General features: G+C 49.7%; 1 protein-coding gene across 2 annotated transcripts in view; it reads left to right on the top strand.

The window, feature by feature from the left end:
- PLB1 (phospholipase B1) overlaps positions 1-27,703 on the top strand; it is a 189,032-nt gene that overhangs the window by 91,530 nt on the left and 69,799 nt on the right. The window contains exons 9-21 of one of the 2 annotated variants that reach the window (XM_060309527.1): positions 1,176-1,216; positions 1,797-1,840; positions 3,606-3,696; positions 4,032-4,083; positions 5,791-5,877; positions 12,323-12,385; positions 13,173-13,252; positions 14,340-14,415; positions 15,346-15,450; positions 16,524-16,580; positions 21,186-21,257; positions 22,048-22,122; positions 24,167-24,230. In XM_060309527.1, the coding sequence (XP_060165510.1) occupies positions 1,176-1,216; positions 1,797-1,840; positions 3,606-3,696; positions 4,032-4,083; positions 5,791-5,877; positions 12,323-12,385; positions 13,173-13,252; positions 14,340-14,415; positions 15,346-15,450; positions 16,524-16,580; positions 21,186-21,257; positions 22,048-22,122; positions 24,167-24,230 (907 nt within the window). Of the gene's footprint in view, positions 1-1,175; positions 1,217-1,796; positions 1,841-3,605; positions 3,697-4,031; positions 4,084-5,790; positions 5,878-12,322; positions 12,386-13,172; positions 13,253-14,339; positions 14,416-15,345; positions 15,451-16,523; positions 16,581-20,249; positions 20,433-21,185; positions 21,258-22,047; positions 22,123-24,166; positions 24,231-27,703 lie in introns of those variants that run through there. The other variant, XM_070046869.1, reaches the window with a different exon arrangement.

The raw sequence follows: 27,703 nt of genomic DNA, 5'->3' as shown, positions 1-27,703 counted from the left end.
TGTGGGGAGAAAATGGCGGCAGCGGGCAAAATGGTGGCATGGGAGTTTGCGGGGTTTGTCCCAGCCTTCCCTCTGTGACTCCCCCTGAGCTCTCCCCCACTCTCTCCACCTTGTTCCTCCTGTTCTCTCCTTTCCTTCCCCTCACCACCCCCATCCAGCTTTCCTGAGGGAAACCTCTGCTGTCAATCAGGTCCCGTTCGGTTGGGCACAGGCTATCCCCCTTGCCTCGGCCCTGGAGGCTAGCCTCCCTCAGGACTTCTCCTGTCTGGCATCCTTATGCTCCCTGACTTGCATCTGTGTGTGATTTTCTGTTTAATGTGTTACCTTTCCCTGGAAATTTTCCTTTCAAGCTCCCTCTTATTGAGAAGTAGAGAGGACTCCATCCCAGGTAGAGGAAGGTCATGGTCAGCCTGCCCTCCCAAGATGACCCCAGAAGTGTGGCCCAGTTCTACAGACTGAATGGCTGTCATTGGAGCTGGGTTGTTAAGGATAGGCAGGTCCTTTGAAGGGAAGCAACAGCAGGCTGGGTGTAGGTAGTGTGGGTACAGCATCACCTGTCAGCACCACAGACACTGTCTTCTAGGAGTTCTGAGAGAGAAAATTGGTGTCAGAACCTGTGAAAATAATACTACTGACAACAGCTAATATGTCCTGGGCACTTCCTATGTACTGGGCACAATCCCAAGCATCTAAAATTAGTATCGAGCAAGTATATATTGAGTACTTACGATGTGTCAGGCACTGTTCTAGGTCCAAGGAATATAATCAAGGACAAAACAGACACAAATTCCTGCCCTCATGGCGCTTACGTTCTAGGCAAGGGAGACAAACAATACACAAATACATTTTAGATTGTGGAAGATCACAATAAAACAATCTATTTTGTTTCTATGTGGGTGTTAATATTCTTCAGTGATGCATTTAAGTCTAGGCTCTCTCACCCAGTTTTCTATTCTGAAGAAAATGTTTATACCTTTTATTACTCTGAGTTTGAACCAACAAGCTTTGGAGAAAACCTAACCTTCTTTCTTCCCTCCCTGAAAAACGAACATGGGTGGGTTTGGCCTTTTTCTGGATCCACGGGTTCCCTTTTGTTGGTGGGAGGGGGTGTCCTCCCCAGGACAGGATCTGCAGCCATCCCTGGCTGGACTGCTCACACCTTGCATCTTTTCCAGCCTCCAGACTCAGGGACGGATGACCTGGAGAAGCAAGAATGGTAATTGTCCTGGAACCACAGAGCAACAGAGTTGAGAGGAGCCTCAGAGCTGATCCGCTCTCATCTCCCTGCTTCATTGGCAGGGAAACCCGAGGGCCAGGGAGGAGACACCTGCTCCAGTCTCGCTTAGGATCAGGCGGCAGAGTGGGGACCAGATGCAGCCTCCTGCCTCTGCGGCCAACACTCCCCATGCCCGGGAATCCCCCGAATAAGGGGAATAAGGGAGGAAAAGTGGGAAAGGCCGAATGTGGGATTCTTGCTTCCTTCCTCCAGTCTCCTTGCTCTGCCCTGGAGGAAGCTAGCAGGGTTGGACCAGGGTCAGCCTCGTTCAGCACGGGGTCTGCATCCTCTTCCAACTTTGGACCAGACTAACGGGGGTGGGAAGGAGGGTCCAGACCTGCTCACCCCCTTTTGGTGAGTCCATTGCCATCTGAGGTGTGTCTCTGTCTCCAGGAAGGATAAACCAGAACCTGGGCAATGCTAAGCCGCCGCCGGTTATGAAAGAGACCACAGCAGTTGGGGGCAAGGTTGGCAGGTGACAAATGCGGTCTGAGGCTTACGTGCTTGCTTCTGCTTGCAGGACTGAAAGCGAGGGACCGCAGGCGTGCATGGGAGTGGTGACCGGTGAGTTCTGTGTTTTCATGGCCAGAATCCAGATTGTCCCTGTCCCTCCCGACACAGCAGCATTTAGGTTAGTGAAGAGGATGTACCCTATTGGCCACCTCGGGGCAGAGCCTGAGGAAAGGGGGAGGCAATCTGAGAGGACAGATAGGGAGCTAGGGTATGAAAAGACACATTCCCTGAAAGGAGGGCATGAGAAGCGTGTCTGAGAGTCCCTGAGCAAAGAGACTCCAGGAGACATTGGGTTAAGCTTCGGAGACATGGGAAAGGGGTCAGGGGGTGGCTGGACCAGAGTCCTGAGGCTCCTTCTCCCCCGGGACCCCAGGACTGGACTTAACAGCACTTCATTTGGGAACCTGTCCACCATTCACTGCCTCCACCCCCTATCCCCCCATCACACCAAGGAGAAGACCCATCTCTAATTTTCAGTTTATTTCATTTTGTAGTAATTCCCTTCCTTACAAAATAAATATCTCAGTTGGATTCAGGGAAATGAAATGAGAAGAATGAAAACCAACTGTAATCCTGCTATCTAGACATAATCATTGTTAACATTTTGACCTTTTTATATATGAATGTGCCTAGGAATATGCTATCTCTAACCTGGTTTTTTTCACTTAACATCAGAGGTCCCTTGCAAGTAGATTAAGTCATCCTGGAACCCCTGAGTCCCTTAACGTCGGCTGAATTAGCCTGGTGGATAGAGTCACCTATGCTTGGTGCTCACAGGTTGAGAGCAGGGACACCACTTTTCACTCCATAATTAGAGTGAGGAGACTCGGGCAGCAATGCAGATGCTCTACTGAGCTGACACCGAGCAGAGCGTGAGGACGCGTGAGGTAGCTGGTATCCTGTCAGTTCAGCCAGTGAATTTCACCGAGGGCCTGGAATGACGAGGCTCCCTGCAAGGCTTGGGATAAATAAGGGACTCGTCCTGCCTTCAGCCCTCACCATCCAGCAGGAGAGGCTGAGGCCTGCTATGCAGCCCTCCAGGATCTGATTGACAGGTGAGAGGGTACTGATGGCCCAGGTGGTGGGAGGGTCCCCATCTGCTGCCTGCACTGTGTCAGCTCCCTTCAAAGGCGGCCCCTCTAAAGCCGCCTCCTGGATTCCCGTCCCACAGAGCCCCAGGCACTCGCGGACGGGGGCAAAAAGCAAGGGGGACTGGGGCGGGGCAGTGCAACCTCCCTGCCGTGACACTCTCCCCACTCTGCCCTCTCCTCTCTGGGGAGCAAGACGCAGCCTAGCTGCTCCTGACAGCACTATTTTTAGCGGTCCTCTGGCTGTCAGCTCTGGGACGAGTTTTCTGCGTGTTCCCCGGAGATCTCCCACCCTGCTGTCGCTCTCAGGAGGAGGGAGGGTGGCGGGAAGGCAGCCTGCCTGGGTCCCTGTCCCAGTACACTTTCCCGAACGAGTCAGTAGCACAGGACAGTGAAGAGCTTTGGTATCCGAGAGCTCAGGCTCAGATCCCAGCCGCCTCAGGCAGCCCTGAGACCTCGGGGAGCTAGCTTGGCTTCCCCCAGCCTCAGGATTCCTTCACACACACCTAAGTGCTTAGCGCTTGGCCTGGCCTAGCACCTGACCAATGCTTTCTTTTTTCAGCTCCCTTTACTTCTAGGGCCCTGCTACGAGGTTGACCTCACAGCCCAAGGCAGGTCATGCTTCGGAACAGGGGCAATGACCCTGGTACCTCACCCCAAAGGGGGTCACTCTTTACAGGTGACCTCCGCATGCCGAGACCACAGCCTCAAACCAGCTCTCTCTTTAGTCCTTTCAGATGTCATCAGACACTTCAATCCATCTGTCCTGAGGCCCATCTGCAGCCCTGGGAAGGGAGTGGTACCCCATAACGGTGCCGAGTAAGCTCTTTTTCTGACACTTTGCAGGGTTGTGCACTCCCGTCAGTCCTGGGTTTCTAGATGGGAGGATTTGGGGTGGCGGGCTGGAAGAGTCAGAGGCTTAAAACTAGAGATCTGTGTTAAAGCCGGAGCTTATCTCCTGCGCTGATTTTAGTCTGTTTGATGGGCCTAACTTAAAAAATCAGGTCAATGTCTGCCCTCCAGAGCCCAGGAGTGGTGTAGTGCAGCTTCCAACTCAGAGACTGGCCTGTGGGCTGAGGCAAGGGGCAAGCTTCCGGCCCTCAACAAAGTGGTATTTAACTGAGTTTTCTCTCTGCTTCCCTCCCTCTGTGCAGAGACTTGTGGATTCAGGCAAAAGAGCTGGTGAGGAACATGAAAGAGAACCAGGTAAGAATCCATCCGGCTCTGTTGGGGGCCATCTGTGTTTGCTGAGAGGCAATCAGGCAGCTGACGCCCCCGGGTTATCATGCCCTGAACTAGGCAACCAGTGTGGCCTGGGCCCTCCAAGACTGCCTTTCCCCTGGTGATTCTCTGGAGGCCAGCAAAATCCAGGGCTACTTCTCATGTTCCCAATGTGGTCCTGCCGAAAGTCAGCAGGTGGGCTAAGTAACTTCCTGCTCAGCAAGATGGTTGACAGCTTGGGTTCCAGAGGGAGACCAGTTTGAGTGGGAATCCTGAATTTCCACCTATTAGCTGTGTGACGTTGGGTAAGGCGCTTAACCTCTCCTAGCCTCAGTTTTCCCACTTAAGAAATGCGAGTAATAAAATGACCTGCAGCACAGGGCTTAGGGTGGATTCAATGAGGTGTTGGATGTGCCTGGCACACACAGAGGCAGTGCTCAGTGCAAGCCTGCAGCTGTCATGGTCACTGAAGTGGCCACTGCTGTCGTTATTAATTACGATACCCATTTTAGTTCTTGGGTGGAGGTTTCTGTAACATACATGCTGGGGCCCTGGTCTCCACTCTTCTAGCAGTTCAGACACTCTTTACTCAGAAACTCACATATGGACTCGTAATTAGCCAGCTCTAATCTTTTGTGCTCTCCTTATGAACAAGTATCAAATCAAGGCAAGCCTTGCTACCAAGCTGGCTCTAACCAGGGTCTCAGCCTGGACCCCTGGAACCAAGGGAAACCACTTTGAAGGCCAGTCACGCATTCATTAAAGAGTTCAGGTGTTCAAGCCAGGTCATTCCAGGTTATACAAGGACAGGGACAATTACAGGAGTGATGCTGTAAAACGTTGGTTTCCTCCTCCCAAGAGACTTCCTGAATTTCTGGAATGGTCGTAACATTCTGGAAAATGGCTAGGAGGTCTTGAATCCAATCCTGTCATTTTACAGATGAGGAAACTGAAGTCCCAAAAAGTCTTGTGACCCGTCCGAGTTCACTCAGCAGGTTAAAAGCTAAAATCTAAAGTGCCTCATTCTTATCCAACGCCCCTCAAGTACACCATGCTGCCTCTTAAAAAACAGAAGTTTATTTTTTGTTCCACGTAACCCGTGTTCATTAGAGAAAGATCAGAAAACACAAACAGAAGAATATTAAAATCATCCTTAAACATGATGCCCAGAGAGAATTACTGTTCCCAGCTTGGTGTACACTCCCTTCCACATTTTTTCCAAGCACGTTTATCTGTTTTTATAAAATAGGGACGTTACTAGATGTAGAGACTTTTTATAATCTGCTTTTCTCGGTATCCTATTTCCCATGACAATAATTACGTTTTCCAGCATCGTTTTAACAACTGCATGGTGTTTTGTCTTATGAGCATTCCACAACTTACACAGCAGTCCTCTGTTTTAGACATTTACATTGTTTCCAATTTTTGACTCTTATGAACAAGGCTTGGATTGAATGGTAAGCCCTTTAAAAAAAAAAAAAAAGGTTTTGATAAGTTTTGCCAAACTGCCTCGTAGAGCAGTTTATACCACTTTAAATTCCCACCATATACACCTCCTTTTGGGGGAAAAAAATCCATACATATGGTTTTATGGGGGTGGTGTATGAAATGGAAAGACACGCAAAGAAAGCAGTTCTCTTGGCTTCAGGTTTCACCACCGTCTCTTTTTGATGCTATTGTCCTCTCTTCCAGCAACTTGACTTTCAGAATGACTGGAAGCTCATCACCGTGTTCTTCAGTAACACTAGCCAGTGTCACCTGTGTCCCTCCGCCCAACAGGTAAACCACAGGCTGGGAGGCAGAGGGATTGCAGATGCTGGGGTGGGTGCAGAAGGAACTAAACCTGCCTGATTACATCTGGAAGGCTGGGCCTGATAGCACCTGTTTCAGAGTTAGGGCAGGCAGGCAGGTAGAGAGACAGACAGATATCTAAGGGCTCAAGGAAACATATTGAGGGAGAGGTATTTTTAACTTACCATCCTTACCATTCAGGAAAAGGAAACCATGGTATAGATAAGCTGAGTCAATGGTCATTCTGCACCTGAGGAAAATCCGCTTCCTAGTTCAAAAATCATTTTGCCTCTTTTAACTCTGATTTCATTTGAATGCTGAACTTAGGAAATAAAGCAGTACTTTTGATAACACCTCTTGAACTCTAGCTCACCGTGAACCCTAGTTTTAGTGGGAAGTTGTCTAGTTGTTTATTAGGTAGACTGTATCTTCCAGGCTCTTTGGCGTTGCCAGGAATGAGATATGAAACATGTGACTTTTAAGATATTTAGGTGGGTGACTGACTATGACTTAAGTCTTTATTGGCAAGTGTCCAGGTTAGGATCAACTGAAAGTGAGAGGGTGGCTTAGAGGCCTAGGCCATGGTGACGTAAATGGCATACAGGTGACCCTTCTGGAGCCTGAAGCCTCATTGCCACCCAGCTGGCCCTGCCACTTACGGCAGTTCAAACACCTGCCCACTGTCCTTTCGGCAGCCTTCCAGGGCCTCCACCAGGCCATGGCACAGGCAAGGGTGAAGTTTCTTGAGATGCTGTCCTCTTCTTTTCTGTGCCCCTCTCCCGAATACGTACTCTTGCCTTCCTCCAAATGCCCCATGGCCCCTGCTCCACCACCAGAATCCCCTCCCTTTAGTGATGTTAGGCGCTGGGAGAATGCTGACAGAAGCCCACCTTCCCTAATCAGCTCTTGTTAAACAATGTTCCTGCAGATCTCCTGGGTTTGTGGCATATAGATCTTGAAGCTTATTCTACTTCACCTCTGTTTTCTCCCATACCAAGGGAAATTTCCATGCCCTGTTTATTGTCTGCACCACCCCCTGCACTTTGGCCATTTTGCACACCAACATTTACTCGTGAATTTACACATTCATGCATTGAAATGCTCAAACAAGCATTTAGGCATGGCTGCATTCCTCTATATATCCACGCAACGATCCATCCATCCATCCATAAGTTATCTATTCGTGCATCAATTCATTCTCTCTTCTTACATGCAGGCACACATTATTGTACTGATGATGAGTTTGTTCATGCTAGCATTTGTTTGATTTTTTTAATATTTGAATGTATTCATTGATACTTACACTCATTCATGATTTCTTCCATGTATTTTATCTTGTGTTCGAGCATTCCTATGTGAATTCTTGCATTCTTTCGTGTATTTATTCCTTCAGTACATTACATGCATTCTTGAATACATGCATGATGTATTCCTGTGTGCGTGTCCATTTATGCACTATTTATTTTTATTAAATTTTAGTTACACAAGCAATGCACAGATGCTTTCTTCTTTTAAAAAATGAAACATTATAGTTAAAGCGAAAATACCCTTTAGCCACCACCTCCAATCCTCTCTCTTTTTATTTCCAAACTTTTTGCATATTTGTAAATCCTAGTATTCCTTTATGTGTGTGTATATAAGAGAGAGATTTAACATAAATAGTATTATATCGTATGTACCACTGAACAGTTTTTTTCACTAATCAAGTGTTTTTGAGATCCAGTCATGTTGATACATATGGATTGAGTTTATTCCTGTTACTTGCTAAATAGTATCCCACGTGTACATTTACTACATTTTATTTCACTATTTCTGTATTGATGGCCATTTAGGTGTTTCTAGTTTTCCACTAATATAAACAATCTTGTTCATTTACTTGAACATGGTGGTTTTCTAAATACAGTGATTATATTTCATTGTATTCAATTACAGTGTAATTTATTATATTTCAGATTATAGATTGAAGTATATTAGTGGGTCAAAAATCAGTTTAAAAGATTACAACCAAAAATTATAAAAAAAGAAATAGACTAGGATCAACTATAAAATATTAGAGTTCATTGCATGTAGTAAGGTAAGTGTTGGTTCGTGATTATTTTTGCTTCATTTATATATAGATATGTGTGTACCGGGTTGTGATGTGAAACATATCTCACACTGTGGGTCATGATCAAAGCAGTTTGAAGAAAGTGCCTTGAGTAGATTCGTAAACACAGAATTGCTGGTCATCAGATACATACACTTTAAGTCTTAAAGGGCTGCCTAATTGCCCTCCAAAGGAGCTGAACACCTTTATATTCTAACATCCTGGGACCAATCCCCACATATAAGGGGCTTTTCCACGCCACCAAGCAATTCTCAGACACCGGCTGGGTGTCCTACAATTCAGCTCAATTCTGACACGATCTGCCTGCAGACAGTATCAGATCCCACAGGTTAGGAGCTCAGTCCTGCAAGATTGTCCCCAGCCCCCATTTCAGTTGCCAATCCCAAGTCCAGGTTGTCACCTGAGCTTCTGCCCAACTGGCTATAGATTGGAGGTTCCAACAAGCCCCTCCTTGAGTTCAATTAATTTTCTAGAGTGGCTCACAGAACCCAGGGAGACATTTTACTTACTAGGTTCTTGGTTGATTATAAAAGGATATAATTCAGGAACAGCCAGATGGAAGAAATGCATAGTGCAAGGTATGGGGAAAGAGTGAGAAGCTTCCGTGCTCTCTCCAGGTGGGCCACTCTCCCAGCACCTGCAGGTGGCCACCAGCAGGGGAGCTCTCTGAACCCATCCTTCTGCGCTTTTATGGAGCTTCGTTACATAGTCAGGATTGACTAAATCATTGGCCAACAGCAACTGATTCAACTTCCAGCCCCAGGTTGGGTGGCGGTCGTGGGCAGGGGGACTGAAAATTCCAACTCTCTGATCCCAGGGTTGGTTCTCCTGGCAACCAGCCCCCATCCTTAGGTGTAGTTCCAAAGTCACCTCATTAACACAGCAAAATACACTTTTATGCTCTCATCACTTAGGAAATTCCAATGGTTTATGAGCTCTGTGCCGCAAAAGGGGACGAAAACCAAATATATACCTCGTATTACAAATGACAATATCACATATTCTCACCAGTGTCTGAGTGCACCCATTACCTACAACCTTTCCAACACTTGTTGTTATCAAAGCCAATGATTTTTTGTCAGCATGTGAAATTCCCTCAGGATCTAGTCATGTTGATACATGTGGATTAAGTTTATTCACACTTAGAACCTCACACTTTTAATTGGTTGTAAACATATGACAAAAGTAGCCATGCTCCACTCCTGATTTCTAAATGGCTACATACCAGTGACTTAATCTCTGTAAACTGAACTCACTGAAGCGATGTTTACTATCATCCACTCGTATTCCCACTGTATTGCGTTTTTCCTTCCGTCTTGATTTTCCTTTTGCCCAAAGACCACCGAGGCTTTGGAGCCTAGAATAAATCCCACCTGCACTTCCATTTCCCCCAAAGGACATTGTGGCTCATTGTTCTGGCTCTCGACCTCCTTGGCCTGGGCTGGCTGGTTCCTCCCTTCACTCTTGCACTCTTGCTTCTGCAGCCCAGACCCAGCCCTCACCTCCTAGTCTCCCTGGTGGCGCTTCTGGCCACAGCTAACCAGGATCCCCCATCTGAGAAGCTCTTACACAGCACTTCTGCATCCCCAAAGCACATCCCAGGCATGGCCTCTCCCTCAGGGGTTGCTCTGCAGAGTCCCAGGGGCTGCAGGAGGTGCTATGAGACTGTGGGCTCCAGGCTTCCACCCGACCTCACAGAGCAGCTCTGCCTTTAACTGTGGCATACATATGGCAGGTTTCCTGAAATAGTTCATGTGAGAAAAAGGTATTTTATTGTTAAGAAGAAATGTTAAACTCCGGTCCTGCCCTACTTAGGACCTGGAATTTTCCTCCCCTAAGAGACCTTTGGGCTCCTTTCATGGGGAACAGACAAGGGCTTGTGTCCACATGTGTTCTTTAGGGATTTCTTAAGACCAAAGCCATAAGAGAGTAAGACCAGGAACCATTCATTAGGCAGTGATGGTGCTTCTTCAGGGCTGCTATGGTGGATGCAGCAATTCAAAGGCAGGTGCTTCAGAGCTAACTAGTAACCTGGCTCATAGCAGTGACGCAGGGATGCTTTTAGGGTCTGGACTCTTGCTTACTGCTCTCCAGTTAAAGTCTAGTTATATGGAGTGAGAACAAAATTGCAAGAAGAGAAAAAATAAAGGAAAAGAAAAACAAAAAACCTAACACTGCAAAAATCTGTTACTGAATCAAGTTTCTCTGCCCCATGCATGACAGGCCAAATGCTGGGACACTGAGGTTTGCAGAAAGAAAGGATTTATTCACCAGGCAGCCAAGTGAGGAGATGCGAGAACAAATCTCAAATCCGCCTCGGGATATTTATGGGATAAAGAAGCAGGGCAGTCCGAGGCATGGGGAATGTGGGGGATAGGTGATTGGAGAGAAGAAAAAGGTGAGGTAATCGTTCTGAGCAGGTGCAGCTAAGCTACATGCTTCTTCAAGGGGACACATGCTTCTTCATGGGATGCATGTTCAGAAAATGGTAGCGTTAGCATGTTCTGAAGGTGGAGTTCTGGGCCCTCTGACATCAGAAGGTCACTGATGGGACACTCAACACATGCCCAGTTGGAGGCCTCAACCAGTCTTGTCCAGTTGGAGCTTGAGCCAGTGAACAGCCGACTCCAAGTTCCTGAAACACAACTAGGGCAAACATCTTATTTAGGCCATGGAATGCTTGGAGAACATGCAAGTTTTTATAAAAACAATTAAGGGAACTTGATCAGTGAAGGCAGGTTACAGTTCATTATTTATTAAGCAAGTTGTAGTTTAAGGTATCTAATGGATGACACTTGGTTTCAAAAATATACCCATTCATTCCTTGCAGATGCCTTTAGAAACAGGTGTCAACATTTTGGAGGACACGCTGGCAGTATGACTCAAGAAACCTAAAAGTGTTTGTGTCTTTTGACTGAATAATCTTACTTCTTGGAATAAATCCCAGATAAATAACTTGGTAGAAAAAGTTAAGTCTGGTTGCAGGCACATGTTTGATAACAGAGCATTCTTCTGATTCTGGGGGCAAAATATGGAAATGTGTAAGTTCCTTTGAAGAAATAAGCTTTTTCCTGACTTCGAGTTATGGAGGAGTTTATCACGTGTGACCTTCTAGGCAGGGGACATTTTATAGGAGCATCATGTCTTCCACTAAGGATCAGGGACAGTTGGTGCCCCAAGGACAACCATTCAATACCTGGAAAGCCTAGGTGGGCCCTGATTCACTCTGTAGCAGTGAATCAGCACCTTGACTAAGAGGTTTCTAAATCAGGGTTTGCAGTCTGAGGAGACGCATACAGGGATTCCCCGAGGAAAGAGGGATGCCCTGCATATGATTCAGGCAGTGAGGCCCTTTCTGGACCGAAGTTCCTATGACTCCTAAGAAGGGAAAGTGTGATGCTTAATGTCTTGCTCAGGGAGAGAAAAAATGAGACAGGAGGCTTTGTTGCTGGCTACGGCAGCAGATTGGGCTGGACTGGCTTCCAGAGGACAGCCTGGCACCAAAGTGGGGACACAGGAGCGGGAGGCCGCCCTCCACGCGGTCCCAGCCCGACTGATGGGCAGCTGTCTCCAGAGTCACCACCTGTGTCCCCCCCAGGAAACAGAACGGCTGCTAGGCCTGCTTTGTCTTCCTGTCTGAGCCAAGTCGCCTCAGGGGACAGCAGGTTTGCAAGCAGCTTAGGAATCTGTCTTGTTGCAAAGTTTATTTTTGTTTTGTTTTGTTTTTACACTGAAGAGGTAAACCCGGGTTGTTTTTTGAAGTGCTCTCATTTGTTTATTTTCATTACCTGCAAGGAATTGGGTGGGAAGAAGGTGTCTTTAAATACTCAGTGACAGGAGCCCTTTTCTTAGGGCAGATGTGGCAGGGAAAGGTCTGATAAGAGTGCCATGTGGAAGTTTTGAGGTTCATCTGGGTCCTTAAATCCAAGCGTTCCCCCTTTGGACCTGATTTTCTTCAGGTCAAAGTGGTTCCATCAGTCTTTGGGAATAAATCTGGTCTCATGTCCCTCATGTGAGCTTTAGAATTGCCTTGGCCTTGGGTTTGCCCTTCCCTGACACAGAACTTCTCATTTGGGAGAGTTTACTTTTTTCCTGGTGGGTGATGTGTTGGGGAAGTCAGAGAATGGACAAAAATCCCAGGAAGCTCTGGGAACTCTACACTTGTGTGTGGGAAACTGGGGTCTAGATGGGGCTTTTGTTACTATCATCTCTGTCGAGGGGGGATGGGGGGTTGGGGAGGGGAAGGGACAGGCCAGCGTGAGCCTGGGCCTCTCTGCCCCGTGTCCCCCGTCCCCACCCACACTCAGAACATTTCTCCTTCCACAGCAAAGACACGTGACGAGCAGCATGGACCAGCTGACGAGAATGCTGGACTGCCTGCATCAGGAGGTGAGGTTGGCAGCTCCCTCAGCTTGGTGGGACCACGCGCCCGGAGCTCCCTCACGGGCACCTGCAGCAGCCAGGAGAAGCTGCCCTTCCGTGGGATGGGGGGACACGTTCTGGTTTCTTTCGAATGGCCTCCACCAGGACGGGAAAATGGACTCCCAGGAGGGAGACCAAGACCCCAGGGAAAGGGAAGGCTCTGGAGTGCTTTTGATGGAAACACGGGTCACAGATAGACCTCTTCACTCTTGCAAAGGATATTACTAAGAGCGCCCCCTGAGGAGGAGGGAGGATACAGCCCTGTTCCCCCCTGGGGTCTCTGTGACCCGCTCCTTCCTGAGGCCCGTTTCTGATTGTGTCTGGGGCAGTGATGGCCTGGAGCCTGCAGGGACCTTGAGAACTCTCAAGGCTTCCCTAAGTGATTAGTGTGAGCACTGCAGGTCCTGGAAATCCCAGGGGAGCTCTGGGTTCTCACCTTCCCCGCCTTTCCCTAGGGAGGAAGAGGGTCCCCAGTCCCATTACCACTGGGTCCTGCTGCCCTGTGTTGGGGAGGTGCCCTGCCCACCGTGAGGGGCGGTGAATGACCCATTTCTGGATGGCGCAGCCGACAGAGCTGACAGCTTTGAACTGACCCCAGCCAACCACGTCCCAGAGGGCCTGCCTGTTTAACCAAGGAGAGTCCCATCGTGCTCAACCAGACCCCAAACTAGGCTCAAACCAGGGGTTCCAGAGAGGCCGCAGGGCAGCGGCAGCGACTTTGCAAATGCTCATCTTGCCCCTCGTATCCCCCTAGGTCCCCAAAGCGTTTGTGAACCTGGTGGATCTCTCCGGGGTTCTGAGGGGCTCGCACTGGCATCAGGGGACTCCGCTCAGGTAAAAAGGGAAGTGAAAAGGGACCAGCATTTGTCGACCGGTGCCACGCGCCAGGCACCACCGCGTGGGGCACTTCACGTGCATCAGCTGATCCAAGGTGTGGAGTGGGAGAGAGACAAAGCGACGTGTGTGAGATTCCACAGCCAGCGGGGGCAGAGTCAGGCTGCGGAAGGGGCCCTCTGCCGCATTGTTTTGGGGACTGAGTTAAAGGATGAAATATGCAGCCTGGTTGACGTAGTGACAGGTGCCCCAGCCCCACCAGGGTGACTTGAGAGTTTAAAAACCAGCTTGGGCAAAACAGCTATTAGCCAAGAAGTATTATTTCCAGAAATTGGAAAGACAATTTAGTCTAATTGTATTTTATTTTCACACAACTTGATTCCCATGTATTTCTGAGATTTTTCAGATAATTTAAACTTTCTGAGCCCAGATCCTGAGATTTCTGGCTGGATAAAGTCAGATCAGGGGCGTTGTAGGTGGTGGCAACGGAAAGGAGAGGACAGTGCAGAGAGGATAGGGGGGTTTGAAGAGGAAGAAAGCTGAAGGAACGGTGGCTCAGAGTAGGGGAGGGGAGAACAGGAGGTGGGTTTCTGGGGGAGGAGCAGTGAGGGAAGCGGTGCATCAGGAGATGAAGTGAGAGGCAGCGTCTCCATAACATACCCTTTTTTTTTTTTTTTTTTTTTTTTTTTTTTTTTTTTTTTGCGGTACGCGGGCCTCTCACTGTTGTGGCCTCTGCCGTTGCGGAGCACAGGCTCCGGACGCGCAGGCTCAGCGGCCATGGCTCACGGGCCCAGCCACTCCGTGACATGTGGGATCTTCCCGGACCGGGGCACGAACCCGTGTCCCCTGCATCGGCAGGCGGACTCTCAACCACTGCGCCACCAGGGAAGCTCCATAACGTACCCTTTTTTCTCCCCAATGTGTACTTCCTTCCTTCCTTCTCCTGGGCCATCTAAGACTTCCAGCTTCCCCTTCCCCCGGCTCCCAAAGCAACTCCCAGTGCCCCCAGCCCCACCTTCCTCCAAGAGGGAGTCTAAACGGCCCCACACGGCATCCATGCTCACTTCCTGCTTGTTTTAACCTGCAGTCCCACGGCCGAGCCCTGCAGGTGCTCAGGGGAGACCTCGCGGCTGTCCAGGGTTGCGACCCAGTGGGCCTATCAGGTGAGTGCACTCTGGGACACTGCCTGTTGGCTCACAGGGGCAGGTGGTCATGAGAACAGGGATGGTGGGAACAATTAGGGTGCACGTTTGCTGACGTAGGACCCCACCAGCTGAAGTCAAAACTGAGTCAGGAGCGAACGACAGCAGCTACTCTTGCGTCGCTTCCAGGTGCTGACTTGATCTTCCAGCACGTAAAATGGGAACTGCCGTACTGGTTGCGGGGAGAGTGGATGCAAGTGGAGGGTGGTGGTGGTACCTACGGTAAAAGATGCTGAAGGATTTTGCAGGTCGTTCCAAGATGCTTTTGGTCATCATCGCCCTTCTGCCACTGCATCTGTGGCTGGTGGACGGGTTTGCCTGGACTAGGCTTGCACAGACTGCAGCCTGGACTACGGTCTGGCTCCTGAAGATGTGCATCTAGTTTACAGGAGAGATCCCAAGACAGTGTGCGTGGCTCAGCGGAAGCCTCCATCCCCACCAGCAAACCGTGCAAAGCACGGTTCCCACTGACATGCGTTAACATGATGATTTTTATTTAAGAGGCAGTTTTGTATAAGAAGTTTTCCATATGAAGCTGTATGTCATTTCTCTTGCTTTGGAAATGACATTTTTTGAGTGGTTAATAGCACATCCCTGTACAGAACTCAGCCCTTGAAGAGAGAGTGGGGACCCTAGCTACATACTGGGCTGGCGTATACTTCTCGAGCTCCCAGAGAACAGTTCTCGGGTCTTACCTGATGCTGGACGTCAGAGGAAAATGAAAACCTGGTTTAGTTAATCAAAGGGCCCTGAAGTGTGAGATGAGAGGGAGCTTCCCAATAGCATGTGATTCAGAATAGCATGGGTGGGTGATTCTGACCGGGGGGCTGCTGGGAACTCCCTGGTGTGAGGATGGGGCAGGCTGAGCCTCGCTGGTACTCCTTTCTTCAGGAAACCTGGGAACAGCTCCTGGCCTCCAGCAAGTACAACGAGCAGACGTCCTTCGCAGTGGTTTTCCAGCCTTTCTTCTACGAGGGAACCCTGCCACCACCCTCGGTGAGTGAGGGCCTGGCCCACACCCTCTCCCTCTCCCTCCCCCTCCCCTGCCCTCTCCTCTGCAGATGCCCCAACACAGTTGAGCTTCACCGAGCCCAGGATGTGTAGTCTCAGGGGGAAATGCTGCAGTGTTCTCTTATACTTTTTGGACAACTTCCCCGTGAGGTTGGATAGCCCCGTGAGGAAGGTTCCGAGAGGCAGAGCCGCCCAGAGGTAAAGAGCATGGGCTCCAGCCAGACGGCTTCTGGCTTTGGAATGGGCCGGCTGTGTGACCTTGGGCAAGTTGTTTGAACTCTCTGTGTCTTGTTTCCTCATCTGTGAAATCAGGGCCATTATTAACATTCCGCCTGCTAGAGTGGTTGTCAGGGTGATTAAATACATGTGAGGAACTTAGAGCAGCGCCTGGCTCTGGGAAGCCCGCAGTGTCTCTCAGCTATGGTGACTATTCAGGATGGAATTTCCAGGCCCCACACTGCACTCCTCCCCCTGAAGGCTCCTCCACATCTATCCCTGCAAGGGAGGGCACTTTGAGTTGTTTCCTCACCCAGGTCACTGGGCAAACGCCCCTTCCCCCTGGGGGTCCTGCAGACCACAAGCGCTGTGGTGGGTGCACACGTGCTCAGCTCAGCAAGGTCTCTACACCTGTGGGGCTTCAGCACTGTACATCTGGGACAGCCCCTCCCTCCAGGCTCCTGGCTCCTGCCATTGGAGTCATTGTGTCCCTCCGGGACTTCAGTGATGTTTAAATAGTGGTTTAGTAGGAGGAGGAATATTAGTTCCCGTCCCCCCCTCCTACTCAGACCATACCTGAATCACTTCCCTGTCACCTCCTTCTGCTGTTGAGTTCAGTGTGTACAACCCCACAATGCGGAGGAGCAGCCAGACGTGAGACGCGCCCCTACAGGCCCTCACCTCCTAGCCTGTAAGTCCCTGCCATTATTGATGGGGAGGGACTGAGAGATAGAATCTGAGTGCATCAGGACCCCCATCTCTGCCGGGAGAGCTTCAGAGTGCGCGGCAGGGCTGTCCCAGCCCCGGGGGCACACGGGACCTCTCATTTGGTTCTCTTTCAGGGGGAGCGACCACTCCAGGATCCCACCGTCCTCGCCTTGACTCTCTGGAACAGCATGGTGAGTGGCTGGGGGTCCCGGGGCGCTGCCCTGCCAGCCTGGGGTTTAGTCTATGGAAGGAGAAGCAGGGCCTCTGCCGTCGTGCCCCATCTGCTCACCGCTCTGATGGAGGGGTTGAGGGACACCAGCAGGACCCCAAGATGATGATTCTGGGCCATCAGGGGTCCCTCCCACATCCAGTGACAGCCCATCTGGGACCACCTGGGAGTTTCACCTCCTCTTCCTGGAAGCTGGGCTGCAGCCCTGACAGTGAGCACGGCTCCTTGGGCAGCCTCAGTCCTGCTCTTCCCGGATGCAGGAACGTTTCCTTGGCATCTGTCTGGGAGACCTCACTTGGAGTGGGGCACTAGGGAGAAGGCTCACGTAGCAACCTGGCCCAGCTCTCCCTCATTTTACACTTAAGTTTCCAATGCCCAGGGTGGTGCCTGGGGTGAGTGTGGAGTGATGAAGACCTGGGTTCAAAGCTCTCACGAGCTGTGTGAACTTAGGGTCTCAGCTCACTTTCTGCAAAACCCCCGAGCCAACACGTGGAGAGTGTACAGCTCCCTCCCGGCCCACAGCGAGTATTCACCCTGGGTGGCCCTTCTTACTCTGACTGTGACCTGTGACGGGCTTCCCCCAGACTCTGAAGGTCCCCCGGGGCTATCTGGGATTAGTCAGTGGATGGAATGTTCCATTAAACTTTGAACCTCTCCAGAGCACCAGACAGAGACCTGATTTTGCCATTTATTTTTTTCCCATCCAAACTGTCCTAGAATTCCAGGGACGGCAACCTGGTTTTCTTCTTCCTTGCATTAGAAAAATTTCTCTCCATCTCCTCAGACTGAGGTGCTGTGCTGAGTCCTGTGAGCAGCTGTAGTTGGGTGCGCAGTGGCCAGTGAGACAGCAGGGAGGGCAGGGGCCAGCCCAGGCAGCCCGGACTGACGGAGTCACACTAGCCTTCGGAGAAGCCATTTGATTTCTTTGAACGAGGACCCTTGTTGGTGGGCCTGACCCCTGAGCGGTCAGGCCCCAGAAAACCACTTTGCTGTTCATCTCCCTCCACCCTCTCTCTGGGGGAGGAGGGCTGATTCTTCCAGCTCGGCCAAACCTCTCTCCTCCTCTGTTACCTTTCTCCCAAGCAATGAAAGAAAGCCTAGAGGGTGCCTACCCTATGCTGGGTCCAGGGAAGATACAGGAGACACACCAAATGGCCCAGCGAATAGCTGGAAGGGCACAGCAGGAACAGGGTCATGCCCTGGACAGAGCACCCAAAAGGGATATGGGCAAGAGGCCAGGACAGCCCCCCGAGGGTGGGACTGGAATCGGCTTTGTCGGCATGGGCTGGGGGGAAATATGTCAGAGGAGGTGGGGCTGGCATTCCCAGGCGAGAGGAGCTGTGTGAACAGAATAAAATGCACTAGCAAGGGGTGGTGGGAGAGGAACGGGATAAGGAGGCCCCACGAATGAATGAAGTGCCCTGTGCAATCAGACAGGCGCACGGCGCGCACAGCGCCCTGAAACCCGCTCGAGGGCGAGGATGGGCAGGTGCCCAGAGGGGAGCAGAAGGTCTCACGCTCAAGGCCAAAGGTCTGGGACCCAGTAGGTGTCCCAGGGGCTTTGGGGAGGAGGCAGCTTTCCTAGGTGGGCAGTTACCTGCCCAACGAACCGGCAGTCCTTTCCCAGGGAGAGGCCTCGAGGTCCCTGTAGCCGAGCCAACAAGGAGGGAAGCGCGTCCCCTGGCTTCCTCTCTGGCAAAATGCCAGACCATCCCATGGCTCCCGAGCGCATGGACAGCTCCTGCAGGTTAATTTATGAGAAATTACGAAGGTAACAGGTTAGGGGAAAGGGCACTGGGTGAGGAGCCAGAAAACCTGGGTTCTGAGTCCAGCTGTGCATTTGGTTGTTTCTTGAGGTGAGTCACGTGGTCTTTCTGGGCCCCATTTTCTCTATTTGCCAGCCTCAGAGGACCTTGGGAAATATAGGAGCAGTTCACCCTTGGGTTCCCTCCTGTGTCCTCCCAGGGACATGGGGAGTCCAGGAGCCTCCCTGCCTCCACCTCTGTGTGCCTCTGTGGTGTTGGGCTTAACTGCGACTACAGAGGTAAAAGACAGCTACGTCCGTCATGCCCACATTTGCAGACACACAAGAGCCCCGAGTGAGGGCCACCCTCTTACATGGGGAGCAGAGAGGGACCAGCAGAATCGCTGTGACCAGAGGGGCCCAGCTTCTACCGCTTCTCTGCTTGGCCTCGACCTAGGACACAGCGATGGTGGCGACTGTGCAGGGCTACACAGTGTCTGCTCCCCGGGCCAAGTCCCGAGGTGCGCGTAAGCTCTGAGGGCCAGTGAAGGAAAACCCCCCACACACGCACGCAGTCATCGTGAGCGGCCCTGCTTCGGAAACACGCCTGGCTGCATGAGCCACCCAGACGGAAGCGGAGCTCCTGGCATGCAGCAGAGGAGGGTTTTGTGTTTGGGATGTAATTCATTCCCTGGGCCCGTCCTGCCTCCTCAATAACTTCTGATGATTCTTATGTAACAGTAGTGTTGATGAGACCCACCTGTGGGGACTCAATTGCCAGGTCTAGCAGTCACGGCCCCCCACCTTATTCCCAGCCCTGCGCTAGCGCCAGAGGCGCAGGGCGAGGTGAGAAGGGCTCACAGTCAAGCGGGACTCTTGAGAGCACGTCAAAGGTCATCCCGCCACCCCTGCCACGCTCCAGTTCATCTCGGGGACAGGGAGGCTGTGCAGAAGAGATGCGAGCAATTAAAGGGCTGAAGGGTGGAGTAAGAGAACAGGACCAGCGTCCCCAGGGTGTGTACGGGCACGTGCGGTGCAGGGCGGTGGATGGAGGGACACGCAAAGGGTCATTTGATCTAGCCGAGTCATTTTCCATCCTGAGGATGGAGGGTCAGAGCGTGTGTAAAGGGGATTAATGGCAGCAGGAAGGACGTAGGTGACTGATAAAGAGACATTTAGGACAAGGTTCTTAGTGCAAATGGATTTATTGGGAAAACCTATGAATTTTCCTTTGGCGTCCTTAAAAAATTAGGTTCTGTTATATCCATTCGACTAAAATTATCACAACGTGGCTTTCTCAACATTTCTTTCCAGATTCTATTATTGATTAAATTCTTGAAAGATTGGAGAAGAGAACTCAGGCCACTTCGACATTGGGCCACCGACTCAGGCCCACTGAACACTCCCTTTCAGGGCGGCCCTGAAAGTTCTGGGTTGGAATCCCATACTTAGGAGTGTCCACCATCAGAATAAAACTGGAAGGAGATGGGGAGTGCAGTTCCTCCTCCAGCCCCTGAGCAAAAGGCTGCCACTCGTTTTACAGAAGGTTATTTACACCCTCTTATCTGACCCTGTCCGTTTGGGTGAAGGAAGTTTACCTGAGAAGATAAAGTTCTTCCCCTGCTTCTTGTTTGCTGGGCACAGATGCCGGGGCAAGATATTGCTGAGGAATCTAAAGGGCTCGTGGAAGATGGCAGAGCCCGTGACTGAGCCAGATAGGGGGGCTCCATCCTGTAGCCTCCTGCACTTTTGTCCCCCGTCAAGGTCTGTGGGAGGGGAGCGGAGGGGAGAGGAGGGACCGGGTGACCTAGGAGCCCAGCTCCTCTGGGCAGCAGGGCTGACAGCAAACACGAGGTCCCCAAACAGTAGAAGACGGTGCGTGCAAGAGAAAATCTGTGATCTCTCAAAACCACTGTATTTTTCTGTTAAGTGTTTACAAATGTATAATGAACATTTAAAAATAACAGAAGGAACTTAAAATCCTTGCTCCGTTGAATTCTCCAACTGCCTTCATTTTTCTATCTCCCCTCCGATGTCTTTACCTGAGCCGATCCTCTGCTGCTTTCTCTGGTGGGTACACCATACACTTTTTGTCTATGTTGTTAGATAGGCTTCAGTTATCATTTAAGTAGCTGCCTCTATCAGCCACTGGTACCACTATCACTGTTCCTGAATGGCTAGACACTCTAGTTGTTAGCGTGGAGCCGTGCTATGTCCCATGTCACTGTACCTCTGTGTCCCAGGTAAAGACATGGGGCTTGCCAGGTGACAGAGGGTTTCATTCATTCCCTGCTGGTTTACACGAGAGCCATTTATTTGCCCTTCCTTCCCATTCCTACTCTCCTCCCTGAGGGAAATTTAATCAGGGAGCCGGCCAGCAGCAGGGCAGCAAGGAGGGGGATGCGACATCAAGCTAATAACCGGCTCCTGGTGATCAGGTAGCCGGTGACCCCGTGAGAGCGATTTGGTTGAATCTGGACATCCATGTCCTTGTGTCAGCTCAACCTCCCTGGTGTTCACTTTCCCCTGTAGCAGGAGGGGTGGGCTGGGAATCAGTGGTTCCTCTCCCGCAGTGGGCCCTCACCTTGAGCGCGCGTCAGAATCCCTGGAGGGCTTGATAAAGCACAGGGAGCTGGACCCCACCCCAGAGTTGCGGGCTGGGAATTTGCCATTTCTAACGTGTTCCCAGGTGACGCTGATGCTGCCCGCCCAGGGTCACACTCTGAGAAACACTGAGCTAATGAGCCTTTCTCAGTGGTAGTACCCTAGGATGCTGCCACCCGTGTAAGACTTTTCTGTTCTGAACATCACCTTCTTTCCTAGATGGAGCCAGCAGGACAGAAAGATGAGCCATTCGGTGCCAAAGAGAGGCGGCCAGTGAAATGTCCCTCTCAGGTAGGCGAGGACTGGAGGGGGCGGGGGGCCGGGGGGCGGCACCTCCTGCTGAGCTGGGGAGAAAGGCGGGGTCACAAAGCAGGGGGCTTTGCTGCGACGTGGGTCTTACCTGGTTGAGACATTAGCCCGTTAGAGTCTCGGGTCTGTTCTTCTGGGCCTGGGCACACCTAAGGTTTATACCTGTGGGCCAGGAGAGCTGTTTTAACAGAAGTGAGGCCCCTTCCGTGCTTGTAGAGGGCCTAGGAACAAAGGCACAGCTCACACGGCCCCAAATGCTAAGACGGGTATCTTAAGTATGTGCCTAATATATAGTAGGTGTAGAATTAACGTTGCTGAATAAATTAATGAAAAAATAGCTGAATGTAAATGAACAGAATTCTTTTTTATCACTTAATGCTAGTCAGATTTTTGGCTTTCTTGATGAATTGGTACGTTTTTGTTACCAGGCTGTAAGAACCGTATAATTCACCCTCTTTTCCTCTTTGCCTTGGCTCTCGGGAAACTTAAGATTAGGTTCTCTTTTCATGGAAATATACCTACTTTGCCTGTTGGCATGGACCTCGGGTAGAGAGCAAAAGATGCTGACTGCTGCAAATGGGAAATTTCAAAATGTTAATGAACTCCCTCAGGGAACTAATGAGCAGTCCAGAGAAGAAAAGCCAGAGAATGTTTCTCCCATCCTTTAAAGGATGGTATGAATGTTTCAGATTGGCCAAAGGCATTGCTGGGTGATGAAAGCTGATGATTACAGGATGCGGATCGTGGTTACAACGCATGCCTTTCTCTGCAGGAGAATCCCTATCTGTTCACCTACAGGAACAGCAACTACCCGCCCAGGTTGCAGAAATCCCAGGCGAAGTTTGAGGTACGGGGAGGTTTTTCTGTGATTGACAAACATGCAAATGAACCAGGGGCCGTACCTTGCTGAGTCTTTTTGAAGTCTTCCAGGGCAGTTCTTTGTGTCCTGGACCCCATGGGTAGGTTGGAGAAGAGTGAAGGAGCACATGCGTGGCTGTCCCCTTGGTGCTTGACGCAGGGCTGCCCTCCAGCTCCGTCTTTAAAACGGCCTCGGCAACCAGCATCCCATGGCTTCACGGGGTGTGTTGGGGGGCTCAGCACTACCTGTTCCCCGTCTATTTTGATGCGAGACAAGAATTTCAGGCCCTCCCCAAATCTCTGACAAGTCTTTGAAAACTCATCTGAGCCCTTAATCTGAAGAGAAAGTCCAGAAAAGGCAGGGAAATGGGGTGAAGTCTGAAAGCTGTCAGCATGGAGACCGGAAGGCCTCAGCTGTCGGCCACACCTTAGGGGCCTGCCTCACACATGTCTTGCTTATGACTTATCTCATGAGTCTCTTTCTGATACTTCCTGTCAAGATTAGATAGGGCACTCCACACTCCTCTGAGGATGCAAGAAACACTTGAAGGTTGTCTCCTTCTCAGAGGATTGGGGACCAATATGGGTTGAGACAAATTTGGTGGTGGTCCCAGCACCGCCCCTGCCTCCCTATTGGATAAAAGAGGGTGCGGTTTACTCCCAGGGGTGTAGGCAAAGCTGATGGCCTGGGCCTGCACCACAAAGCCCAAGAGATACGGCGTAAAAGACTTGATGTATCAGCTTGTCCCGTGCTTTCTAACTAATATCACAGCAGTAAGGATACATCTGAGAGGCACCGTGGTGCCGCAATTTGAGAGCGCTGGCTCGGGGTTCAAATCCAGACTCTTGCACTTACTGGCTCTGTGTCAGGGGGACTTAACCTCTCTGTGCCTTAGTTTTTCAAATCTGGGAAATGGTGATAGGTCATAGTGCTACCTAATAGAGCTATTAAATTGTAATAAGTTATTAAGTATAAGGCACATATAACAGTATCTGACATGCCATGAGTTTTATAGTAGAGGGAGCAATGCATATCTTCAGGATGCGTTTACTGAATACCAGCTGTGTACCATTAGGATGCATGCTCCATGGGGGCAGTGACTCAGAGCAGGTACCTAGTCACTATTAGCCGAATAACCAAATGGGTGGACAGGTGGGTGGGTGGACGGGGACCAGGCATAGGAGATACAAACACAAATACGTTGCTTGTCCCAAGGAACCCAGTCTAGTGGAGTCAACCAGCAGTGATAGCACAATGTAAAAAGTGCCGTAAGGCTTCCACGGGGTATTCTGGGAACACAGCGGAAGAACAAATGACAGGCAGGAGAGAGTTGAGAAGCCTTCCCCAAGAGTACCCATGACCTCAGCCTGAGGATGACAAAAGTCAAGCCAGGTGGGTGGGAGTGAGGGAAACAGAGGGAAGGAAAGGGAAAGAAAGAGCAGACGTAGGTGTTCGGACGAAGATGTGGAGGGACAGAGAGTCAGGTCTGGAATGTTGGGGGCTTCCTACCCCGTGCTGAGGAGGGTGGACTTTATGCTGATGTTAGCACAGAGTGGAAATATGCTTATTCAACCAACAAGTGTTTATTGAGCATCTACTGTGCAGCCTTCTAGGCTCTGGACATACAAGAAGCAAAATGGATGAAAATTCCTGCTTTCACTGAGAATTTGGGCAAGGGAGTGATTTTTATATTGAGAGAGAAAGAGTCCTCTGAATGGATTCAGAAGGCTGGGGAGGAAGCCCACAGGCCGGCAGCAGTGATGATGGTGAACAGGGCCATGTTCCAGGAAGAAGGAACAAGGCCTGAACTTAGCCTGAGGCTGAGGGACTAGGAAAGGGGGGCCGGCTTGGGAACATCTGGAAAGGGTGTTGTGGACGCTCAGATGTGAGTGTTGAAGGAGAGGGAGAAATCCTACATGATGCTTAGGTTTCTGTACTAAGTGATATCTTCCAAAATAGAGGCCCACTTCTCACCCAGTTTCTTAGGTTGCAAGATCCATTTCTTCTTATTTCTCCATGTGTCTCATTTTAGGTGAGAGATGGAACGGAAATCAGGTGTCCTGACAAGGATCCCTCTGACACGATTCCCACATCAGGTACACGGCTTGAGTCAAGTGATTTTTAAAGTCATCTGAGGTCTAAAACCATCAATGTAAGAGCAGCCTTAAGATGACAGGGCTTTCTACACAATCTGAGATACACCTGAGAAGTTTTCAAGGCCATACAGCTCTGTATGTATACTTGTAAGTTCATGCCTGTGTTTGAGTATTCTTTAACTAAAATATGATAACATTATCGAAAGCATTTATTGAGCATTAACTGTGTGCCAGGCCATGCTCTGCAAAGGGCCCAGTGTCAGGTGAGTGAGCTGATGTCATTGTCCCCGCTGGGAAGCCTCGATGAGGTGAACTTATTCTCTGAAACATAAAACTACCTTTAAGCAGGAAGCAAAAATAACCAGTCCAAGCTCCCGGTCAGAGCCATATGCAGAGTGCACTCAAACACTGGAAAGCCATCTTACAAACGTGCCATTTTCACTACTTCTCTGTGTTTCCAAGATGACTGGTGCTGGGCCATGAAAATGAGGCTCATGGAACATTCTAGGCAGAGACCTTCCCAAAGAGGGGCTGCCTAAGGGCTGAAACTTTTCCTCCAGGTGAGCCAACCTCTGAGTGATGGCTCTGTGCACGTGATCATGGGAGGTCACGGGAGAGCCGTGTGGTGGCCCACGTGACTCACAACCTCAACCCAGGAGCGTTTCTGCAACAATGCGATAGGTTCTCATGCTTGGTCCTGGAGGGTGACTCATTTGTTCATTGATTCGTTCACTTGTTCACTCATCTATTAGATGATTGTTGAATGCCTCTTATGTGCCTGCCAGGATGGAAAGTGAAGTTTGAAGATGTCGCAGTGTGCAAATCTTTGTAGTCACTTTGTCTCCTTTTGCTGAGTATTAGTAGAACAAGTTTAAGTGTCAGCCCGCCCTTCATGCCTGTCTTAGCTCTACACGCTCAAATCTAGTCAAATGACAGGCAAGTAAGTTAAAAATCTTCTCACCAAAACTTCGGTGTTCTTGACTAAGTTGCAGAATAATGGAATAGGTGATAAAAGTCTTACAGGTCTTCCCTGGTGGCGCAGTGGTTGAGAGTCTGCCTGCCGATGCAGGGGACATGGGTTCGTGCCCCGGTCTGGGAAGATCCCACATGCCGTGGAGCGGCTGGGCCCGTGAGCCATGGCCGCTGATCCTGCGTGTCTGGAGCCTGTGCTCCGCAACAGGAGAAGCCACAACAATGAGAGGCCCGCGTATCGCAAAAAAAAAAAAAAAAAAGAAAAAGAAAAAGGAAAAAAAAAAAGAATCCCCCTGCCAATGCAGGGGACATGGGTTTGAGTCCTGGTCCAGGAAGATCCCACATGCCACAGACCAACTAAGCCCGTGTGCCACAACTACTGAGCCTGCGCTCTAGAGCCCGTGAGGCTGTGTGCCACAGCTACTGAAGCCCACGTGCCTAGAGCCTGTGCTTCAAAACAAGAGAAGCCACCGCAATGAGAAGCCCACACACCTCAACTAGAGAAGGCCCGCACGTAGCAACAAAGACCCAACGCAGCCAAAAAATAAATAAATAAGGTAAAAGTCTTTTTAAAAAAAGTCTTACACACACACACTTAGTCTTTAGACTTTTTCCCCCCGTACTTACTGACAGCCCCTTCGTATTGGTTAGTTTACTAGCAGAACTTCACTAGCAGAAACAAATTGTTAGCTTCATATGTAGGCCCTCCAACAGCAAAACCTCAAAGATGTATGTATGTATAGAGAGAGGAAGGGGGAATTTGAATGTTTTAATAGCCGTACTCTTTACAGTGAAATGATATCCATCCTCTTTTAATCTTATCATTCTGAAAGGATGATGTGTAAAGATTTTGCAGTCTTGTCTAGATTATGTTCCCATCATGACAGTGATAACCAACCAATCCATCAGAGCATATCTGAACATCTGAAAGTCAAATAAAATGTGAATCTCTTCTTTATTCCTTGACCCTGAAGGTTATCTTGTTTATTGGCACTTGAATATGTAAGCAGAAGAAATCTCAAGGCCTTGAGATCTTAGACACTCTGGTGACAGAAGCTGTTTGGATAAGCAGATGGATAGATTTATGCCTCCTTGATCTAACCAAGCGGGCCTGGGACCAAAACATTAGCATTGGCCAACTGGGTGGCAGCCCTCGTGGGCTAACGTTGGGCCTGCGCCTCTGAGTCCCTCTGAAAAGTGTCTTTAGAAAAATGGCAACAACTAACTGGACAAAAACAAAAAACACATTTCACTACTGCGCTTGATCTATGATTGGACATTTTAATCATACTTGTGGCTGTCAGGGTGGGAAAAAGACTTAGCACAGGGTCACGTCATTATTACCCTTGATGATCGTTGTACTGGTGAGGTCGTTCACTCTTCTGGAGATCATGTTGGCAATTTCTAATTGAGATGAAGGCCTCTGATACGTACTTGTAAGAGCAGGTCATCTTATCTTTACAACCGCAGTGACTCAGCACATGGTAGGAGCCTGATGATGGTTGGTGAACTCATCTTAATTATGGAGTATTCCTACTTCCGCAAATCAGAAATTCCCAGAGTTGAAAACGATCTTAAAAACCAAGTGGACCAAAATGCCTTCCGTTAGGACAACTTTTCACTAAGACTCTCTTATAAAATAACTGTTTTATCTTCAGAGTTGTTTTCAAAAATCTTCTTTGTAGTCCCCTTTTCTAGTGTCTCTCTCAAACCAACCCACAGCTACACCTAGCTAAGGAGAAGTGATAATTTCAAAATAAGATACTGCTTCCATCAACAGGTCCCAGCCCCTGGCAGCCCGGGTGCCCCACCCTCACACCATTCAGAGCCCACAGGTGATGAACCTCTCCTACTGATCTATGGGGCTTGGGATGGGATATATAGAGCTGATGTAAGTAATTGTTATTACCAGTCGCTATTTGGTAGCATGAATAAATGAATGCACACGTGCGTGCTTCCAATTTTTCCCTTCTGGTCAGTGCATACATGCAATTTACTGAGTGCTACCTCCTGTGAACTTTATAACTTCATAAGTACTTACATCATTTTATATTACTTCACGGCCCTGTCCCTAACATAGTTGGGATAACTAAGAATAACATGCTGGGCCTGGTAGATGACTTAAGGTTTTCCCAGTGAGGAAAGGAGTAGCATTTTGTAAACAGAAGAGTGGCCATAAAGAGCCAGAGGGCACAGGGCTCATCGCCTGTCCATTGAAGCTGGCTATCTTGAAGTCAAGCTGCTCCTTCCTTGCAGAGGGGAAAATTCATAGTATTTGAAAATAGGAGTCCACCAAGCTAATTCTGTGCCACTGTCACCAGTAGTATCAATTAGAACAGTTCACTTATTTTAAGCTATTGATTCCTTTCTAAGTCCCTGATGTGATTTATTTTACCCATTTGGCTAAAATGAGCTATTCAAGCGCTGCTATGAAAAATGCCCAGGTTACAGGCACTGGGTGACCACTAGGAGTTTCACTTCATTGTGAATCAGCTGTGTAC

This window comes from Globicephala melas, chromosome 12 (assembly GCF_963455315.2).
Source record: "Globicephala melas chromosome 12, mGloMel1.2, whole genome shotgun sequence".
In the NCBI taxonomy this organism is placed as follows: Eukaryota; Metazoa; Chordata; class Mammalia; order Artiodactyla; family Delphinidae; genus Globicephala; species Globicephala melas.
Note: the sequence above shows the minus strand (reverse complement) of the source record. Positions and strands in the feature narration are given on the sequence as shown.